The sequence below is a fragment of the Diadema antillarum genome, unplaced genomic scaffold, assembly GCF_040938485.1.
Source record: "Diadema antillarum isolate AM-2024a unplaced genomic scaffold, OU_Dant_1.0 scf00000136, whole genome shotgun sequence".
Lineage (NCBI taxonomy): Eukaryota > Metazoa > Echinodermata > Echinoidea > Diadematoida > Diadematidae > Diadema > Diadema antillarum.
Genome location: NW_027271025.1, coordinates 701,075 through 722,276, shown reverse-complemented (window position 1 = coordinate 722,276; position 21,202 = coordinate 701,075). Strand labels below are relative to the sequence as shown.

General features: G+C 39.0%; 1 protein-coding gene across 3 annotated transcripts in view; it reads right to left on the bottom strand.

The window, feature by feature from the left end:
* The window catches only part of LOC139721022 (transcriptional regulator Erg-like), a 77,580-nt gene extending 61,534 nt beyond the window's left edge, over positions 1 to 16,046 (bottom strand). For 2 of the 3 annotated variants that reach the window (XM_071632351.1, XM_071632352.1), the window contains exons 1-3: positions 15,473 to 16,046; positions 6,092 to 6,292; positions 136 to 213 (exon numbers count right to left, since the gene is read on the bottom strand). In XM_071632351.1, coding sequence (XP_071488452.1) covers positions 136 to 213; positions 6,092 to 6,292; positions 15,473 to 16,022 — 829 coding nt within the window. In that variant the 5' untranslated portion in view covers positions 16,023 to 16,046. The remainder of the gene's footprint in view (positions 1 to 135; positions 214 to 6,091; positions 6,293 to 15,472) is intronic. The other variant, XM_071632353.1, reaches the window with a different exon arrangement.
* Between the last annotated feature and the right edge of the window lie 5,156 nt (positions 16,047 to 21,202).

Sequence of the window (21,202 nt, the reverse complement as noted above, 5' to 3'; positions counted from 1 at the left end):
GTTGCTCAAGGTATGTTGTGGAACGATCATGCGTTTACATGTATGATAGCTATTTCCTATTGCAAATGTCACCTTTTCTCTCCCCCTCCCGATTATGAAAAGTCCGCTACTGCGCATGTGCAATGACCTACGTACCTTGCGAGGAGGGTGGGTGCCGAGGTGATGGCTGCAGAGCTTTGTCTATATCATCGGAGGTTAGGTTGGGCAGTGGAGCTGCAGAAAATTCAAACGGAGAAAATTCACTCGGGTTTAGTTATGCCTACGTAACTTCCTTTGGTGAGAGCAGCGTCATTTGCAAAGGAACTTTCTATCTTTACATGCTCAGTATAATGTGATGACCATCCTATCATCCCGTATGACAAAGTGGACTCTAACACCCCAGGGGAGCTTACGAGCCTGCTTTTTGTATCGACGTTATACTTATGCAAGACGTATCAACGCTTTTGTTGTAAACAGAATGAAAGTAAAAAAACAGTGTCTGTTAGTGGATATTGTTCGCAACAATCTAATATGGTGATATTCATATTGCAAACCTTTGAAATTCATTATCTTTAGTTTTTGTCTTCTCCGGCCTACAATTTCTTCAACCCCTCCCTCCCCCATCCATCCTTGCAGCGGCAAAGAATTCTTTCATGAGAGTTAGCACCTTTTTTCCCTGATGGGGTCCATCTTTCTCTTTTCTCCCAGTAATGCTGCGGTGCCCAGCTGCCGAAGAGTATCGGCCGTTAACATTCAAGCAGTGTTTGATAAATTAGAACATAGCGCATGTCATTTCGCTGCTGTACGATATTACAACACAGGCAGCGTGACATCTTTGCTCCTCGAAAGCAGAGGAAATTGCACTCTTACGACTCTCAAAACATAGATTGCGTGTTCCTTCAACGACACGGAATCAAGAATAACTAGAATAACGAGGCCGACATGAGCCAAGTTTAGGTTCGCTTGAGATGGATTATTCCGCGAGTTCTCGACTTTCGTCCTCCCAGATTTACTCAGCCCAGTTTTATTGGGGTAGAGAGGAGATTCTGATGAAAGTAATATCAATTAATTTCTAACCACGTAGAGCAGCAGAAAGTCGTCGATTGCTGCCCGACTCAAGTACTTCTCTATGATCATGATTAATACGTAACGCCTGAAATCACCGTCACTTCGCCAAGTGCCGGTCGGCTGGCATAGGCGGAGATTGGGGGCAAAGTCCCGCTCTAATGACCATTGCCACTTGTCGGCATCACAATACGGCGTGTTCTTTCTTCCACGCAGACGATGCAGCATGTTGCAAATTCTTCAATTCCAAGAGCCAGGGACAACGACGGCTTACCATGCTTATTTAACTATCCACATTGAGAGAAGTTATCTTGTTAACAGAACCTCACTCTGTTAATGAATTGCTGATATAACTCGCCTGGTCATGTTTGTAATGAGTGCATTATCTTAAGTGAAGCTCGAAGGAATATAATTGACCACTTTACTATGATATGACAGATGTTTTTAATTCTTGTGATTAATCAATAAAAACATTATAAAAAAAATGTACCACAACATAATTCCCAGAGCCGGCTTGTCTGTGTTTCAATGTAACCTCCTGTGTGTGTGTGTATTTTCGTGCTACATGTAGTCCAAATCCGTGAATATTGATCTCGCTCGTATAGGGAAGCACTGCCCTCTAGTGGTCAGAATGACTATACCAAAACGCACGACTGTGCATCAAAGTACATGGAAATGGAAAGGGCATATACCTTCTCAACCTTATCCCAACCAAGAACGGAGGCAAAGAGCTGATGAGAGAAAACAGATTTTGTAACATCTCTTCTCATTACTATCAATTACTTGATCTACCTATTTATCGGTGGAACTTTGCTTTAAAAGTAAAAACCATCACACCTGTTACTATTCCTCGATATTGGCAAGTGCATTCAGGAGTCAATAGGAACCCACCCAATTTCTCGCGAAACAGGATGAATTAAGGCAGTTTTGATAGATCAATATACTTCTTACAAGAAGTTTATTTCTAGTGTACCGTTTATTCTTTAACCTCAGCAAAGGTGTTTCGAAATTGACTTTTTTTAAAATGACAATTATGACTCGTTGAACGAGAATTATAGACCAGTGAAAAATTATCTAATTTGAAATACCTATGGAGTAACATTTTGATAGTAGCATTTTACAAGCACAATAGTGAAAATTTGGTCAAAATCGGATAAAAAGTTAGGAAGTTATGACATTCAAAGATTTGCTAATCTTTGCAAAACAGTTCTCGAAGAGTTGATGATTAATGACTGTGCAATTGAGTGTGCTGGTGATGTCATCATCCCACAATTTTTCGTTGATCGTGTACTAAACAATGTGCTGAATTTCAGTTCTTCTATTTAAAAAGTGTAAAACGTAATGTTATTGGCTGAGTAACTCTGAAATAAAGAGAAGTCAGATGTCCAATATTTGAGACTGAAGCATGATTGCGTTTAAGCGACCAAACTTAATCTATTCATGAATGTAAAGGAAAAGCCACATTTACGGTAGTCTGGCTTCCAGACCCTCTGCTCGTACTATTTTCGCTATTCAGGATATTAACGCCCTCAACGTCGAAAACTGGTATAGTTTTGTTTGCCTTCGGCAAAGGCGGCGACTTCGTCGCCGCGGAGTCCAGTTGGTAAAGGGTCTGGAAACCAGACTACGTTTACGGAGGCGTGTACATGGAACGTCTGGTACACTGGAATTTAAAAATGTACTTGCGCCCTCTTTTGTTCTATAACAAGCCAACAATGCTCAGTGGTACTGTCATGGGAACTGGGAAGTGGGAGAAAGTGGGTCTTGATATTGACATATGAGATTCCGAACGAAGTCTCTGTTCCACGAAACAGGTAAAGATATGACATTTCACAATTTGGCAATTCTAAATTCTTATTTGAATGAAACTTGCGTGGCTTGTTTGATGTTACTCTCTTTATTTACTTCAATTTCAAGAAGTAGTGGCACTGCACTATGTAGACATTCGCTGGAATGAGAATGCTTCGAGCAAAGAATTATGCATAGCGCGATCACTACATGATGGTTCTTTGAAGAGTAAACCAAAGTCGATGTGGAGCTCAAAGTATGTCAGTGGAAGATCTCAAGCTATCGAACGAGCATCTCTCGTCAGAGACTCAAGGGAAGTGCCTCGTTAGCATGGTTTCTCTATGTATGTAACTGGGTTGTATCCCTGCCTGTACTGCGGTACTGGCACTCAGTGTTAGGCCGGGGGATTCGGCTCAGACGTAAATGTCGATAGATAATGTACTTCCGGATGCTGCCATCTTGTTTTCATTTTTCTACTTTATTCTGAAGTCATGTTACAACGCGTATGTCTTAAACCTCCTTAACTTTCCACAGTAGAATACAAATACAACTTTCACGCCCGTTTCTAGTATTTTAGTACAGACGCACATCTATTTTGCCTACGATTTTATTTGATGCAACGCTGACATTCTGGTACTTCGGGACATGCACTCTAATAGTTAAACTTGAATCACGTCTGTAATTATTTGACGTTACGAAGAATAAAGATATAGCAGATATAAAGATCATTTATGATTACGTTGTAACGGAAAATTAATAATTTTGACCTTCTACAAGGAAATGATAGAATTAAATCAATCTTCAGAACCAAAATTCACCAAAGTTTAACGCATTAGTTTATAAATCTTAAGTAGGTCATTAAAAGTACGAAAAACAGGAAACATACGAACGGTTCTTGGGTACAACGAGGAAAGGAAAATAGAAAACGAAAACGAAAACGAAAACAGGAATGGTTTAAGAAGAAAGTCTGAAGCAAAGTGTGGGGGAAGTAAGTATCCTCAGTATATAAAAAAAATGAATAAAGTGAAGAGATTGGAAGATATTATCAATCATTAATGTTCTTGTGTCCAAAGTACAATGAATTAAAAGAGTCTATGCTATATCGAAAATGTTCGACGGCATAAGATCTAGAAAATCGTTTATATAAAACAACGGAAAGGAGAGCTAAAGTTTGACTTCCGTGAAAGTGAACAAACTTCGTGATGACCGGAATAGCTGGGACTGAAAAACTTAGAGGTACCAAACGGGTTAACTACAAATCTTAGTATTTAATACTTAACACGATATTAGGTTAGATAAGAGGGGATCAGTGGTTGGTTTGGGGTTTATATTGGGTAAGAGAGAAAATAGACAGGAATAGAGGAGGAATAGAGGAAAACAAAGACGCATGGAGTGAGGCGAAGATCCGTTCCACTTTTCTTCGTGTTCTTGAGACACGTCCAACGGGTTTCAGGGCAATTACGTGCTTTCCGATTAGCGACTTCCTAATTAACCATTCACAAGCTATCGCCCCAATTATACGGCTCTTGTAACTTTGAAAGAGCGAACAGGTGAAAAACAGGTCCCGGATCCCCCTCGCGTTCCCCTCAATGAGATTCCCTCCCCCCTCATTGCCATCATATCAAGCCTCGAAAGGCAGTCGTGTGAGGCAGATTAGGGGAATAGTAATGAGCCAGTTTAAGTTGGTAGCCATTTTGTGGCTTATAGGTACCTCGATATCATAATATACATGTACAAATGATAATGATGATAACAATATGAAAAATTTATATAGCGCAGTATGATCTATGTTGACTAATTACTTGGCAATATTTAGATAAGTTAATAGAAGACTTTTTTCTTTCTTGTTATAACCATACTGCCTACAATTGGTATGCGTGGTGCAAAAATTTTATTCAAGAGGAGATAAATCTATATACAGGCCAAAATACGAAAAAAGAAAGCAAATCAAAAACATGACAAAACTTTACGGTAAATCCTTTGTACCGGATGACCACGTTTATACAATGGGCATGACTTTTTGTCACCAATGCATTCATCCCCCCGACTCTGTAACATTGATAATCATTACATTTTCCCCTATTTTGGACGACAGAAGGTCTTTAAGGGTAGATCAGGACTTGTCCGTATACTTCTTACCATTCCCATTCAGTTTTAGCTCTAATCACTTGTAATCAATATCGCATTTACTTCAAAGCTCAACTTATCAGATATTTAAGAGGCAAACGTATGAATAGCGATTTTAAAAAAAATATGAATATGCTGGCATTAAATACCGTCGATATTGAGACAAAACCACAATGAGTGACATATTATCACTGCCTCGCAAATTTTGGTAACGACGTAGCAACCATTTATCCTTCTCTGAGGGGAACAATAGAGGGCGTTATCACCTCAGTGCTTGTCCCCGCGTAGGAGTAAAGATCCTCGATATCCCGATTTATCAACACTTTTGGACTTTGACTTGGAGTTGGTATTTGCTTCCTTTGGAAACTAGAAAAGAGACAATTTCGAAGAAGAAAGCAACCACGGGACTAATGTTTTACGTCCCCCTACTGATGAACTTAGTCAAATAGGAGCACGTGTTTTGCCGGAGGGCTCACCTAATTGCTGTCAACGGAATATGACTTAGAAACTCAAGATTGAGAGTCCGTTGTCTAATTCACTAAGCTATATTATTAGCTCTCCAAAATCCTATTGAATTCATTTCCAGACTGACTACGGAAATTTGTAGAAGCATCAAATATCTTTTGACCTCCTTTTTCATGAGGGACTCTGTGAGGATGCACTAAGTATTACGATTGTTACGTAATAGTACTCAACCGACAACGCTTGGTTTCTTGGATTTTTAGTTCTTAGTATAATGTGTAAGAAAGCTTATTAATGCGCTGCGATGATTTGATAGCATCAAGGGGAAGGAAGCAGTCCTGGTAGATTCTGGAGTGCATCTTGAACTGTCTTTTATCCTTGGAGATAAATGCCCCAAGCTACCTGAGAATAAAGGCTTACAACGTAATGCCGTTGGATTTGTTACCATTAGTTATAATCTGCCTTAATTTTCGTTTATCATTTTTTGACTTAATATCATACCGTACATTAACATTTTCCTGATCTAAGTTTGGAAATTTCCACTTCAGATGACTGAAACAAACTCAAACAGCCTACACCTTGCACTAGGTGCCATGTTTGCAAGACCTATGTTTGTCACTAGAGAGAGATAGAGAGAGAGAGAAAGGAAACAAATGTCATCGTTTCTCACATTGTTTGAGGAAGTTGAGGTGAGAGATGAGTACATCCACGTTGAAGTTGTTGGTCAGCCGACCGAAATCTTCCCGCGTCATCTTACAGAGGTGCTTGCCGTCCATGTTGAAGCGAGAGACCTGGACATCTTGAAGGTTGTATTCCCGCACTGCCCACTGCACCCACTGTTGAACATGTTCCGCTGTCCACATGTTAGGATCTGATGAGGAAAGATGTACCAAACCCCAAAATTAACTGTGGTCCATCTACATTTATCGTCAGTTATGTCACTTTACAATGATTTAACACAGTTAATGAAAGTTTAAGACATTCATGCACAAATATATGAATTAAGCATGACGTTATTTGACTGAACGGAAGACAAAATAAAATTATGACAACTATTAACACGGAAAGGTTTATCATGTTTACCCAGTTTAACTACTCGTACGACTGTATCCCTTCGCAACCGCTGAAAAACTTGCTTTGTAAAAAAAAGATTATAACCATACATTGTTTCTAAATGAGCAATTCCGCGACATATCGCAGCGTATTCCTTTGCGCCGATTCTACAGCATTTACAAAGAAGAAACAAAATCAGCGATAAAACCGTGTCGGATCTTCACCAGAACTCTTTGCTATTCTAATACCAGGGGAAAATATCAATGTCAACAAACATGACGAGCAATTTGATTCTAAGAGCTATCAAGGTGGTTGGAAAGCAAGTGATGCGAAAGAGCACATTCTTGCAACACGAGTTACTATCGCACCGGCAAGGCGTCGGTATTCCTCCGTTGAGAAGTGCACGCAGGGCATCGTGCGAGGCTACCCTCATAATGTTCGCCCGTGCACACAACTCCCAACTCGGCACACAAAGAAGACATGCTCAACAATTGATTCTGATTTCCGTCGAACGCTTGTCGCTCATCAGGACACAGGTCGCAGTGTATTTAGATTGGAAGAGTTTAAAACGACCATCTTGTGATGATATTACAGATAAAGAAGAGAACCTCTTTCGTCATTCTTGAAAGTCCTTGTTCATGATGGTGTGTTATCGTAGTTATTGGCTATTGGTTATTAATATACTCTTCGTGATGTTAATGTTTTTGCTATTTCTATAGTGATTAACGACGCAAGTGGACTCGACTCTGCGACACACAACGCCAATTAACGTGCTTCTTCTTTTTTAAACTTTTACCGTTACAGCAGTTAGAGTGAAAAGCATATCAAATGTAGAAACTCATTAATGTGTATCGTGTTACCATCTAATATCAATAGTCCCTACCAGCTGATCGCTTTGTAATTAATATCACGTTCTATAGTATTCGTTTGTTCGATCTTTATTATCTCTCAGCTTGTTAATTAATTAGTTTGCTGTAACATATTTCTTTGCTTTCGTCATCATGAGTGTTAAGTTCTGAAGATAAAATTTATGTTAGTATGTGTGTGTCCTATTTGGAAAAGACATAATAATGGTAAACTGCTGCGTCATACACACGGTCCTTGTTGACACTCATCATACAGACACTTTTAGGAGAGCAGATGATAATATGCTTGATTATTATCTCCCATCGTCAGCTCAGTATATCTACGTAGCCACAAAAATAAATGAATTCAGAAGTAAACAAAGAATGTCTTTAGAATGCGACGGAGGAAACGGTTGTTATTGTCCTACTCAAGCCTTGGCTACAATAACATATACGTTATTGGTTTGTGGTCATACATGCCATGTACGCACAAAAACAGTCTAATTTAGGCAGACTTCATTACCCAAGTCATGCTTCTCGAGTTCACGAATGATAGTCCTATTAAGAATTATACCGCGCCTCCCAAGAGAAGACTGGCCAACATGTAACCCGATACCCGCTCCTAATTTTATTGCCGAATTTCATAATTCGATCTAATTCCCCTGATTCAAAAAATATGTTGTCTGCTCTTATTCACTACGATATCAAAAGGTACGCTTCGGGTTCTTCAATCAATATTGAGTAGAAACGGACGAAGCTGATTTAGCTGACGTGGTCACGTGACAGTGTAGAACCACCTGGTAGCCATGGAAACAGCATAAATCATTCATCGCCCGAGTCTGTCACATGATAATTCTCTGCCACGACTAATTTTCGAGCTAATTTGTGAATGAGTCCCTGGAGTAAGTCCTAGCTGAGCTCTACATCTTGCAAGGCTTGTATACTGTCCAAAGATTTTGGAGTAAAGACATACATTTCCCATGTCTGTGACGCAAGTTTTGAATTATTCATACAACAGATATAACTTGAGAAAATGAAAAAGGCGTATAAAGCAATATCGGCGCGACAATTATGAAACATTGATACTATAGGATACAAATTGTGAGCAAAATCATTGTGCGTTCTATATTGATTTGATTGCTGGTGTGAATTCAAAATCTGATTTAATGTTATCTGTAAGATGCATAGCAGACAGACTTTAACTCAAAAAATACTAAACTGTATCTATAAATCGGAAATGACACATGTAGATTGATAGATTAATAGGTAGATAAATAAATACATTGATCGCTAGATAATGGTAGAAAGATAGATTGATAAATAAATGAATAAATGGGATAGTATATATAAGATAGATAGATTATGCAGATAGGCAGGGATTGATAGAAAGTGAGGGAGAGGGAGAGAGGGAGTGAGATTGAACTGCCGAGAATAGGTTGCGAGCTCAGCCTCCGTGTTTACATTTTGTCTTTTCGGGGCTGACGCTGACATCCTATTTATAACCCGTGACGGCCCGGGGGAGTTACCCTGTTTGATAGGGCACGTCGCCCCCTGGAAACTCGGCTGTGACAAACATAGTCTGCCTACTGCACTACGCGATTTCTTTTTCATAGTGAGATACACGAATGGCAATAGAATTTCAAGTTAGGCTGAGAGTCAAAAAAAAAAAAGAAGAGAAGAAGACAAACAAACTTTTTTTCTTCTTTGATTTAGTGGATGATAACAACTTGTAGACTTCGTGAAAAAGTGCAGTCCGATTACATATCTGACATATCTGACAGTATCTTTTTATCAATGAAATAAAGTTGTGTCGCTACTCTTATTGGGTGGTGTACTATGGATTTAGAATTATTCACGTGTGTAGTCCTAAATTTATTAGATAAAAAATAACTTTCGAAAGACATGAAAAGGATAAAGAAACAGAGCCGAACCGGTCAGACGATGAAGGAAGCAAACTCAAAAAAAGTCTTGATGAAGTGACGCTTCAGATCTATATATTGCATTGTACGAGCTTGAGCGTAGCTGTTGTTTGTTTGTTCGTGAGTTGCTTTTTCTGAGGTCTGTCCATCGTGATAGTCTTGGAAATCAAACGCAGGTGTAGTGTTTTAAATCATGTTTGTCGTTACCTCAGGTTACCTAGGTCAGTGTGGTGGGTATCAAATACCAGGAGTCAAGTTAATTTCAGGACGGATTAACGGAGACACTAGAAAGGGAACGGAATTAAGTATTGCCTAAACCATTGCAGCGTATAATGAAAAAGTGATAATTCATCTTCATCTTCTCGCAAAAGTACCAGCATTGCTTCTAATGCATCTGCTCGTTGCGTCAATCCTCAATTCTATTTCATCTCGTTTTATCACATCGCAGAATACGTCTAGGCACCGAACTGGATGCTCCATTTCCTATTTCCCCGACCAGAAAACCGGGCCCCAGGCGGAAAGTGAGTGAGAGAGAGGAAAAAAAAAAACATCCATGGAACCAAGAAAGAGAAAACAGATTGTGAACTTATTAATACGTTTAAATGTTGGTTTCGACTCTGTGGCAATGAAACTTGGCTGTTAGGTCGCTGCCATTTCAACCCGTATATCGGATGAAAAAAGTGTTGGTCATTTTTTCTTTCATCCCCAAAAATGGAAAACTTCAAGTTGAAATGATAACGAGGACAGCGAAGATCAATCCAAAAGCGATATAAAGCTGTGCTGGATAAATCTGTACTTAACTCGTCTCTAAATTATTGAGACAAATCCCCAAGGCCAAGTATTAGGCAAAACACCGATTGGGCTTAGCACTTAGGCACTAAGGACGGGGGTGTTAGGGTTTGTTTAGACGTCTGCCCAAACAGAGTAAAGTATTTCGACTTTTGATGTACATCACCGGCGAACTCTTTCTTTCTCGTACAACTTTAAAGCCACCGTGAATACGGGGCTCTCAGAGTTACTCTCGTCAATCCCTTTGACCGTGCTCCAGCGGCCTGGCTAGCGCAGGCACCTCGTCGCGGCTTCGAAGGAAGATAGTATTTCATATATCTTATTAGTGGGTTTCCGCTGGCGAGCTCCCTCTTCTCGGGCCTGATGCTTATCTAAGCGACTGGGGGCTAGCCGTTTCCCGTTCGCGTCACATCGAATAGGCCTCAGCGCCCAGACATACGGGCCAGCCCTGGCCCGGCAGAATCTGGCAAAGGCCATTTTATTAGGGAGGTAAACGACTTTCTCTTGACACAAAAAGAGAGAACAAACTGATACGTGCGGGGAGAGAGAAGACGAATTAGTACATGGTGATCATGACAAGACCCCATTAACACTAAACAGAAGGAGCTACGAACAGTAACCCGTGGGAGTCTACATCATTCTCCATCAGACGTCACACTGTATGTTTTGATTCAGTCAGAGTGCAATACACTCAATACTGGTTGGCTTGTCAGCACTCCTCCCAAAAGATCAAACCTACAAAGCAGTTATGTTCAACATTTTCCCTTCTAAAGTTTACTTTATATGTTTTAAAGGCTATGGTTCAGAGCCAATTCGAAAAAAGGATACACGAACATAATCTGCAACTTTTGTATTGATCTTAATTCCTTCGTTAACAATAATTGAAGAACCAAAGTGTCATGACACATTGTATTGAGGAAAGAAACAAACTATTCGGTACTATGACGGATATACTGTACCAGATGAGAGAATTTAGTTTTAGCTCCTCTGTCAGGAGGACAGAGCGAGTAGAAAAATTTGACAGATTTGCGGGAGACAGGTAGGAATGATTAAGCGTAATGTAAAGAAACAAAAACGGTGACGCGATGTGTTAACAGTGTTAATTTGACTGCATTGAACGCCACGTGTTTACAACAACCGCAGGAATATTGTGAGTACAAAAATACCCAGGATGAAGACATGGTCACACTGCAATGTGTCTCATATTGTGCGTAAAGTACACAGCGTGTGTCGAGCGAGCTTGACGTTCTCGGAGGCGCCACTTTCTCCCAACCCAGCAACAATAATACTTTACACGGAGCAGGTGTTTTACCCGACATACCAACACCCTCGTGTCACGTGACTTCATCTCTCTACGCCACCGTCTCCCAAGCTAACGATCCTTTCCCTTTGTTCGTTTCTCCACGAGTCAAATCTGACAGATTTCCAATCGATGCCGTGCTATAACTTGGTGGAAAGAGAGTAACACTCTCCCTCCACAGCCGCTGCTGAGCCATCGGATCGACTATAAGAAGTGCCTATATAGAGCCAGCAGGGAATACTGTACAGTATATGTCTCCCCAACATTATTCTTTATTAAAAATCACATTCTGTCGCGTAAAAATGACAATATTACGTGCACAATGTAAAGCTGTCCTAAATCTCTTCAAGTGTTACATCTTTTTAAAGCACTAAAAGCTGTTGAATAACTGTGAAATGAATTTCAAGTATATATTAACGAATAATATGATTATGTAGACATATTCATATTTACATATAATATGCTCATACGTACATTGCTACAATAAACCTCGGGTTAGTGGATATACAAAGTTCTGGAGGAAAAACTGACGACTGACGTGAATCATACACATAATGAGTCTACATGTATACAGTAACAGGAAAAGAGAGAATAGACTCACGTCATAGATTACAGATAGTAATGAAAGAATAAGATTGAAAATAGTAATAAGCACGGACATTTACGTTGCAGATATTCCGCTAGCCCCACTTCGATTTGTATTTAAGTTAAGTGGACACCAGCTAGATGACCAGCACATTATTGTGTGTTCTAAAATTCCCGTCAGACTGTAATGACGCTATGGAGGTTTATATGAGTGGGAGGTGGCTATTAAAAGACCATCCCAAGACAATCAACTGTTTGGCGAGATTATATCGGGACCATCTCAACGCCATTTCGCTACCCGGAAAGTTTCCGAAATTGATTAATCATCTCGAAAGTTCTCATGCATGGTCTCCAGATTTAGATCATACTTTCTGCATGTACTCAGTAAGTTACAGAGCGCTATTTGCTTTCTTTCCCTATTGTATTTTCTCTGCATCAAACGACAAACATGATTAACTACTGCCTAAGAGATCATACTCAGGAGAAAGATTCAAAAATGCTGATTGTGTTAGTCTTTGCAGCTGTGGCACGAGGATATGATTTACGCCCTGCTGGGATGGAAGTCCTATCACTTTGTAGACAAGCTGTTTAGGAGATATGGGTGTGTCTCTGGCTAAATTTCCAAGTGTTATGAGAAAGGCTGTGTCTCCTGGCAACACAACATGCTTCTCTCCACCCTCATTGTCAAGTTAAGTCTCTGTTCGAAGTTAGTACAATCTACTCTAGCGGCAGACTGTGTACAGTATGTATATCTGACTCCTGTTGTACAAAATTGACGCAAAAAATAAAATGAAATCAAATTTGTTAATTTTGTCAACCTGCTTTCTGTTGCGCGTTTAGCTTCTGTACATGATGTCTGTCGTTAAAAGTTATTTAACGGTAATCATAGTGCGATAAAAGTACTCACTGAAGATATTTCAGTGTCATTTACTTGGAAAAAAGTAAAGCAAACAAATACTAATGTAAAGAAATAATAATGTGGCGAGATCATTTCTTGCGCAGGTTGACATTTTACATAAATGATGAGAGAGTACTTGCTCATTTATGTTTGAAAATACATATATAAAAAACTTGATACTTACGATACTCTGTGACATTAAATCATTAGTCGTCATCTACTCCTCAGTCACCCTGGCACGATGTTGCTAATCATTGTCAGGTAAACCCAGCTGACACCTCCCCTACCCGGTCTTTTAATATAATGATCAATTAATTGAGTAACTTTTTCGTTTGTTTTAAAGTAACGATTCCTAAATCGATACACATGCCACTGAAGTGCAATAATATATTTAGTAGGATATCAAGGTTTTAAAATTTTTTTTATCAATTCTTAGGGTAGAAGCTCATCTGTACTTGAAATTCTTCTATCTATTCTTATTTAACAAAAGAGGCGACAAAGTGCAGCCCGGACGTTACGGACATACTTACAAAGTTTGTATAGTGTTTGAACTTTTGAATAAGAAGACATTAAGTCGACTGAGACATCAGGTAATATCACTCACATAGCAGGACATTCAGTCTGCACAGTAAGTTATGAGTTTTCATTATTCAGTATTTGAAAATATTAGACGGCGTGTCAATATAGCTGAGAATCCCCAAACAATGTCCAACTCACTCGTTACTTTCTGACTATTAAATTCCTGCAGTCCCACGGGCATGCAAATGAATATATAACATAATCTTTCGTCAAGCCACCTAAACTTTTTGATATACATTATTGACTGAAAACCAAATGAGAACGATTTTTTTTTAGTGCTTTCAGTTACATGCAAACATGCAGTTTGATTAAATCACAGTCTATTCAACTTGACATTACGGCATTCCAGCCAGTAATGTGAAATGCTTATGCCGAACAGTCGTATCTGTTTACATGGCATGAAGTGCCTCACGCTGAATAAGTCTAGATCTTTTCTCATATCTTCCTCCAAGCGTCTGACTATGATATCATTCTTGAGAGTGGTATTCGGAGATAATCGAATAACATCGCGATCTGCCTAACTAATTGACACCATTGTTATCATTGATGGTTTAATTTGAAGGTGATGCGATTTCATCTAATTAGTCGATGAATGAATCTTCCTCTTCTCTCCCTAGTCTGTCCTCTCTCCTCCTTCAAGAGTCCCTTGCTGCCGGCGAAGGATGCCGAGAAGGGTTTCTGGTCTTCTATCAGGTAGCGATGAGCTAATTAAACATTTCCCTTCCCCCTTATCATTCATAGACCGTGGTATTAAGCGATGCTGTAATGAGAGTATGTCGTGGAACGCTCATTCCGAGATCAGGCGGGCTTTTTGCGGTTTTGAAGAGAGATGCATTTGAGTGACATGATTATGGCGTGATGTCAAATCGGCAATCTGTAAAGGAAGACGACCATTCAAGCGTCGTTCATCATTGATCGATCCTGATCGAGCGCGCCATGTTATTAAAAGACGAAAGTCGACATAACACTATGTAATTCTAAGGGTCTACATGATGATAACATACTGAGAAGCAAACATCCCAAAGCATTGACTGGGATAGAATGTCAAAAACTTCTAACACGGACAATCGGTTGAGAGACAAAGGCGCAAGTCAATGTTTGATCATTTTCTTATGGCTAGAACACTGTATTTCCTGAGCTAAGTGAGATTAAAGCAATCGACTACCAACAAAAAGATCCATTGCGAGTCTTGATCAGTCCGTCAGGTTAATTGTAAATAACTGGAAGTGGACTAAAGTTGCAGCCTTTGCAGCTTTGATTCTAACAACTGACGTAATAAAGATGTTGTAAAGAGCTAACTACCCCGTATTAACAGTGGAAACATGCTTTACCAGAACCAGCTATGGCGTTTATAATACTAGTAGATAGTAAAATAATGAATAGTAATGATAATAGTAATAATGATATCCAAAAAAATTATGAAACAAAAAAGATTTCACTAACATAATTACTACTGTCAGTAGTAGTAGTAGTAGTAGTAATAGTAGTAATAATAATATGATAATAATGATAGTAGAAGTAGATGAAGTGGAAGTAAGTAAGTAAATATCATGAAGTAACAACACTATTAACCATGAAAATAAGATAATAATTATGATAATTATGTCTGGGGCATGGATTTGGAAATGGTTCAATAACTCGTCCTCTTTGTATCTTACAGTCTTCTCTTTATGAAATGGTCAGCATGATAGTTTGTCACCTTGTTACGATAGCGTGTTGTCAACATTCCTAGTAGCCGTGTAGTCTCTGTCTCACTCCTACAATAAAACCGTTCTGCCCTCTGTCGATTCGACTTTCCTAATCTTTTCCCACCAAGAGTTGATTGTCCGTGGAGCGATGTATCCATGACAACTTCTATACCCTCCCAGAATTTGTGTCTGCGACTAACAAATTATCATGGGCAATGGCAGGATTTTACTGGTTGTCATTACCAATTCCACAGCCAGCTGGTCACCTTGGATCTTGGCAGCTGGCGTGAGGAATTAAGGACAAAAAACTCTTGTGTCAAATCATTTATGATGCTGGTATTTATGAGAACACACAGGGGTCAATGAGACAAGGCGTGTTTTTTTTTCCGGCTCACCTGCAGGTACGATTACTCTTTTTTCACTGGTGGTGACGTTTGGTGGCGGGGAGCGTCCCGTGGTACCCGCCGACGCCGACCGTTCCTCAGGTGTGGAACCCGTGGTACCAATATATGGTTGAGGAGGACATGGGTACGGCGGAGCAGCCTGAGATGGTTCTGCATTGATGGCGCCAGCTGCACCACCGTGAGGTGGTTGGCGTGGCTTGGCCACACTACAGTCCAAAGGGGATTCGGGCTCACCCCGGGTGACCTGTGGTGCGGGCAGCCCGTCGTGGCCGCCTGCCGATGGCTGCTCGATCTCCTGCTTCATTCTCTGTTCCTGCACACACGAACTCCAGATGGGGGCCTCGTTGGTCGGAGACGCGATGACGGCGTGTTTAGGCTTCTGACCAGACGTTACGAGGATGCTGCTGGTCGGCGGTGAAGCAACGATTGTGTTTGTCTTTGTCACGTACGTGTTATCAAACATCGACTGGTCATCCGAGACTACGTTGAGTGCTTCCTGCATACATAAACACAAACAAAAAGAAAACATTAATATTTGCATGGTGTCAAGATAAAGACCAGAAATCACAAACGAAATCTAATTATTCGGCGAATAATCCCTGTTTCCAAAGAATTGTAAAATAAGACTGATTTCCAAATTGTTCTTGTGAATGCAACCTTTGTATACTTGATCCAAATGACCCCACTAATTCCTCGCGGAGTAAGGCAAGGCGAGACTGCAGTAACCGCTTCCGGGTTAAATTAGCTCGACTTGAGACGTGACGTCAGACATAAGTGGGCTACCTTGCACCGCAGCAACCGACAGTGAATCTCACACAAAATCATGTGCTAGATCTTTCGGCACCAAAATTATCAAACTTTCTTGGTGACTGGCTGAATGCATAGCTCGATGAAAATAGTTTTGTGCAGTGCAACATGCGCATAGAATGAATTTAGGTAAAACCATTTTGGTTTGTGCGCATGGCAAACAGTGGAAGGATAGGGCCCTGTGGTCATGATGGTTATTCAGTTTTGGCTTCCGAGGAAAGACACTACAATGGCATGTTGAACAGTATTGAAATGTATAGAAATATTTCAATGCTTCAGGTTATGCCATTATAGAAAACACATCTACTCGTTCAACACCTAAAGCAAGGCTTACAATAAAACAAGTCTCGCTGTTGCAGCAGTCTGCTATGCTGTTGGGATGACCAAATAGTAAAGACAGCATGTTTTCCGTAAAAATCCACAAATGACTAATGTCAAGGTAATTTCAAATCACAATGCTCCAGAAAACCGTGACGTCCTGCTACCACAAGGGATTCTCGAAAAGATATTGAGTCGCGTAAGGATCCGGCCTGTGGCCTATATGAAACGAGTTAAGTTGTTTGCAGTTTGAATTTCCCATTTATAATGGGCCCAATCAACTGATTCCACCCTTTAATACGCATCTTTTTGCGTGTGTGTGTGTGTGAATGTGTGCCAAACATCCACATGACTGTGTTCAATGGTGCATATACACAGACCACGATACTGGAGATATGCCGCTAGACGGAAGTTAAACATGTCACTTTATTTCCTCCACACTCCGCTGCCTGCTACCATAATCTGTGTTAGAGGCAAAAGTTCCTCCTTCGAAGGGGCGTGTAAAGATAGATAATTGCATTTTTATCGATCTGTGCAATCTCTTCCTCCTAATATCACATTATTTATCACAGAAAGTTGGTCGAGTTTTCCTTTAGTACCCAACAAACTTTATTCTCCATTTCTCGGTAGAGAGGAAAACCGCATAAGCCCAAGAAAAAACAAACCCCAAAACGTGTCTGTATGTAGTCATCTGTGTCATTACTTTTCCTTTTGTTTCATTTGATGCGATTGATATTATATCCATTATTTTCTCTTCTGAATCATTGTACATGAAAACGATAAAATAGACTTGTCTATATACAACCCTATTAATATACGTTTGGCCTTTTCCCCTAGATCATTATAACTTTTGCTCCTTATCTCGAATGCTGATTATACGCTCGGAAAAAAAATATAGCTTACATAACCTTCAACAGGAAAATAGTAGTACACTATTACGTATTGGGTTTTACCATATCAAAATACAATATCTAAAGTATTTATGATAAGAAAGACATCAAAATATCAAACTATCAAAGCTATCATGTAATCTCAGAAATAAAGAAATAAAACAGCTTCAAGACAACGAAATGTCAGTCTATTCGAAGTCTATTAAATATTTTGATATGTTAATTTCATATTTCATTTTGAGCTTTTCGCTGTTTTTTTTTTCTACTCGCACTCTTTCTGAATCCTTTCAAGCAATCTTTATAGAATGTATGCGATGACACAAAACAATTTCCCTCGTTAGTTTCAATAAGTCTGTAAGTAGCCTACCATAAACCATCATATCATTCTCAAACTATAGCAAATTCAGAGTTTACGTGAAACCCTAAAATCGTTAACAAGTAAACGAAACACGGGATACATTTCATGAACATGATGAAAAAAATATGCGCCTTTTTTTTTTGGGGGGGGGGGGGGGAGGGAGATGCCAAAACACTGGTTCAAAGTTCCATATGGTTGGATAGAATCAACGTGTACCATTTGAGTTCTGCTAAAGCTTTAGTCCGTGGAATCGATGACAGAGGTCCCGCAAACCATAGCAGATTTCGCGAAAACAAATCAGGCCGGAAAACTATCATAAAGTCGGCACGCGACCTGGGAATTGGTGTACAGAGCGAGGCCAAGACGAACCTCAGAAAAAAAAGAAAGAAATAAAATCAAAGGGGAGTCTAACATTCCGTGGCAGACTCGATTTTTTTTTCTCTCTCCTAGTTCTCCCCCTTTCTGTCTCTATCTCTCTCATGTTCTTTCTGGTTTACTTTTCCTGTTTGACGCGCAGTGTTTAACATTACCGAATTCGGCTAAAATTCATGCCAGCCATTACTGTCATGTCAAAGCCCACATTCGTCTCCTCAATAAACCTTAAGATGCATCAGACAGGAGACTTTTTTACTTTATTTTGGGCGAGAAACATCGAGGAGACTTATGGGCAGCTTCAGACCCATTGTTGGCAATGGTTTCGACAATCTGAATATAATAAACGAATAGTGGAACTCGACACATAGTAACGTTCTGGTGAGTGATGTGTCATCACCATATAGACTTAAAGTGAATTACCTCCCTATTCTCCCTTTGCTTGATACAAATATCTAGCAACAAGGCCCGTATGAAAATCGTAATCAGTGGGGGCACTAAGGTATAGTGGATAAGATTCTCAACTTTCATCTGGAGGTCCCCAGTTCGAATCCTGTGAAGTGCCTGAATCCTTGGGCAAGGTGTATAAATGGGTAAATGCAGGAACGGATCCAGGAATTCCGTAAAGGGGAGGCGCCTTTACAAAATTAAAGGGGGGCGCACGCTTTCCCCCATTTTTCTTTTTATTTCTTTTGTTTTATAGCTTTTGTTTTAACAAAAGATAAAGAGGGGGTGCGCGCCCGATGCGCCCCCTCTGGATCCGCCACTGGGTATCTGACAACGCTATACAGGGTAATGACAACGGCAGGGCTCTCTGGTAGAGCAGTAGCAACACTGAAGAGGCCACCCTGGATTAAGAAGACCGTTTAAATGATGATGATGATGACGATGATGATGAAGATGATGATAATGATAATAATAGTAATGATAACAATGATGATGATAATAATAATAATAATAATAATAATAATAATAATAATAATAATAATAATGATAACAATAATAACAATAATAATAATAATAATGATGATAATAATAATAATAATAGTAATAATAATAATAATAATAATAATAATAATATTGATAACAATACCTGGTAATAATAATGATGATAATAATAAAAACAGTGGCTACTCGTGTAGCGCACAGGTCCACCTTTCGGTGCTCATGGCACTTCAACAAAATGAAAAGATAGATATATACATACAGTGTAAATGTACAAACATGACAACAGAGAAGAAAATGGCAAAAAAAAAAAAAAACACATACCAGATAAAGAAGACAATTGTTCCGAAGATTATAGAGTGCAGTTATAGTCCTCAGTGTGAAAGAAACAAATACTTTTTAAGTTTGGATTTGAATGTTTCTGTAGATGACAGTTGCTTTAACTTAATTGCTGTTTGCTATCAAGAATATCATCACGAAAACTTTGTAACATTAAAATGATTTGAAGAGAAGGGTACAATGTGTGTTCTCGTATTTGAAGGGACTACAGAAGAGAGACAGTTTTGCGAGATTTGAATGCAGGAAAAGAGAAACTTGTGAGGCAGTGACGTCATCATCTCATCTCATCTTATATTAAGTGAGAAGTGAGTTTGACCAATGTCGGCTGTCTCATGAAATCTGCTGAACTTCCATTTTCTGCAGTCTCTTCCTTATTTCGACTTCAGTAAAACTTCTTCCTTTCTAATTGTTTATTTTGTTATATTCCTTAAACATGCTTATGAAATTATTATTATTGTATTGTTCTTCTTGTTACTTCTATGCTAATAATGATAGTAACAACAACAACATGATAATAACAACAACAATAATAAAAATGATAGTTGTTATCATCATTCTTATTATTATTGTTATGATAATAATTATCATTATTATCATTACTATCATCATTATCATTAGTGTTTCAATTACAACTAATTATTGTTATGGTTATTATCATCATTATCATTATCATTACCACTATTCGTAGTAGAATCATAGTTATATTATTTTCTTATCATTACTAGGAAAACCATCGTCACTGTTTTCATGTCGCCATTAAGACTCAGTGGATGTAATCTCATTGTTGCTGAAACCGTCATGCTGTTGTTGTATAGAAACATTCTGCTTCTAGTATTAAAAACTGTAACATCCGTCTCAAGAATTACTCCAAGCTTAGATCCCCTTGGGTGGTAAATGTCTTTTGTGAGCTGTGGTCAGGAAAAGGGGAATTTATGACGTAGTGAGGTTGAATCTAATCCAAGAAAACTTGACTTTTCTGTAATTTGTGTGTGCACGTATGGGTTTTCTGGTAATCGTCTCTCCTTCACTATACGGTAAATGAATTTAAGAATCTTTTGAAAACGTATTTCTGTAACATGTCAGTGGATTAAGCTTTGCGCTGTATGTCAAAATTTCGTCACTTTTATTCTCAACTTGTCTCCTCTTCTCTCCCTTATTCCTTTACTTTTATATTTCCCTCCTTTAATGTGTAAAGAGACGTTCAAACATTTTTTTCCTTTGGTGATATGCGCGATATAAAAATGGGAAATGCGAAACCTTGATATAGGCCTACTAAATGTTTTGAACAAGTGATGGAAAGATATCATGTAAAAATCATGAATAAAATTCTTCGAAAGTATCTTAAGTTTACAGAATACATGAAAACTTACAGTATATTGAGGAATCTGATCAATGAGGATTCGGTGCAATAATTTCACATAAACGCATGACTGGTCTTGTACAAGACAATAAAGGTATGAATTTTATACCTGTGACTAAACTTAAGTTTCAGAAAACCAATTCTGCCTTTGAGAAAGCTATCTATTCATGTCTACCATCCTTCCGGTTCTATTTTTCACTAATAGTGATTTCCAAAAGTAGAGTTGTTTCACCCCTACAAACGTCAATCGGCTTCTCTTCACTTTCTTTGTTTTTTCTTGTTTTCTTTTCATTGATATTTTGCGGGCCAATTTAAATCGATTATTATTTATC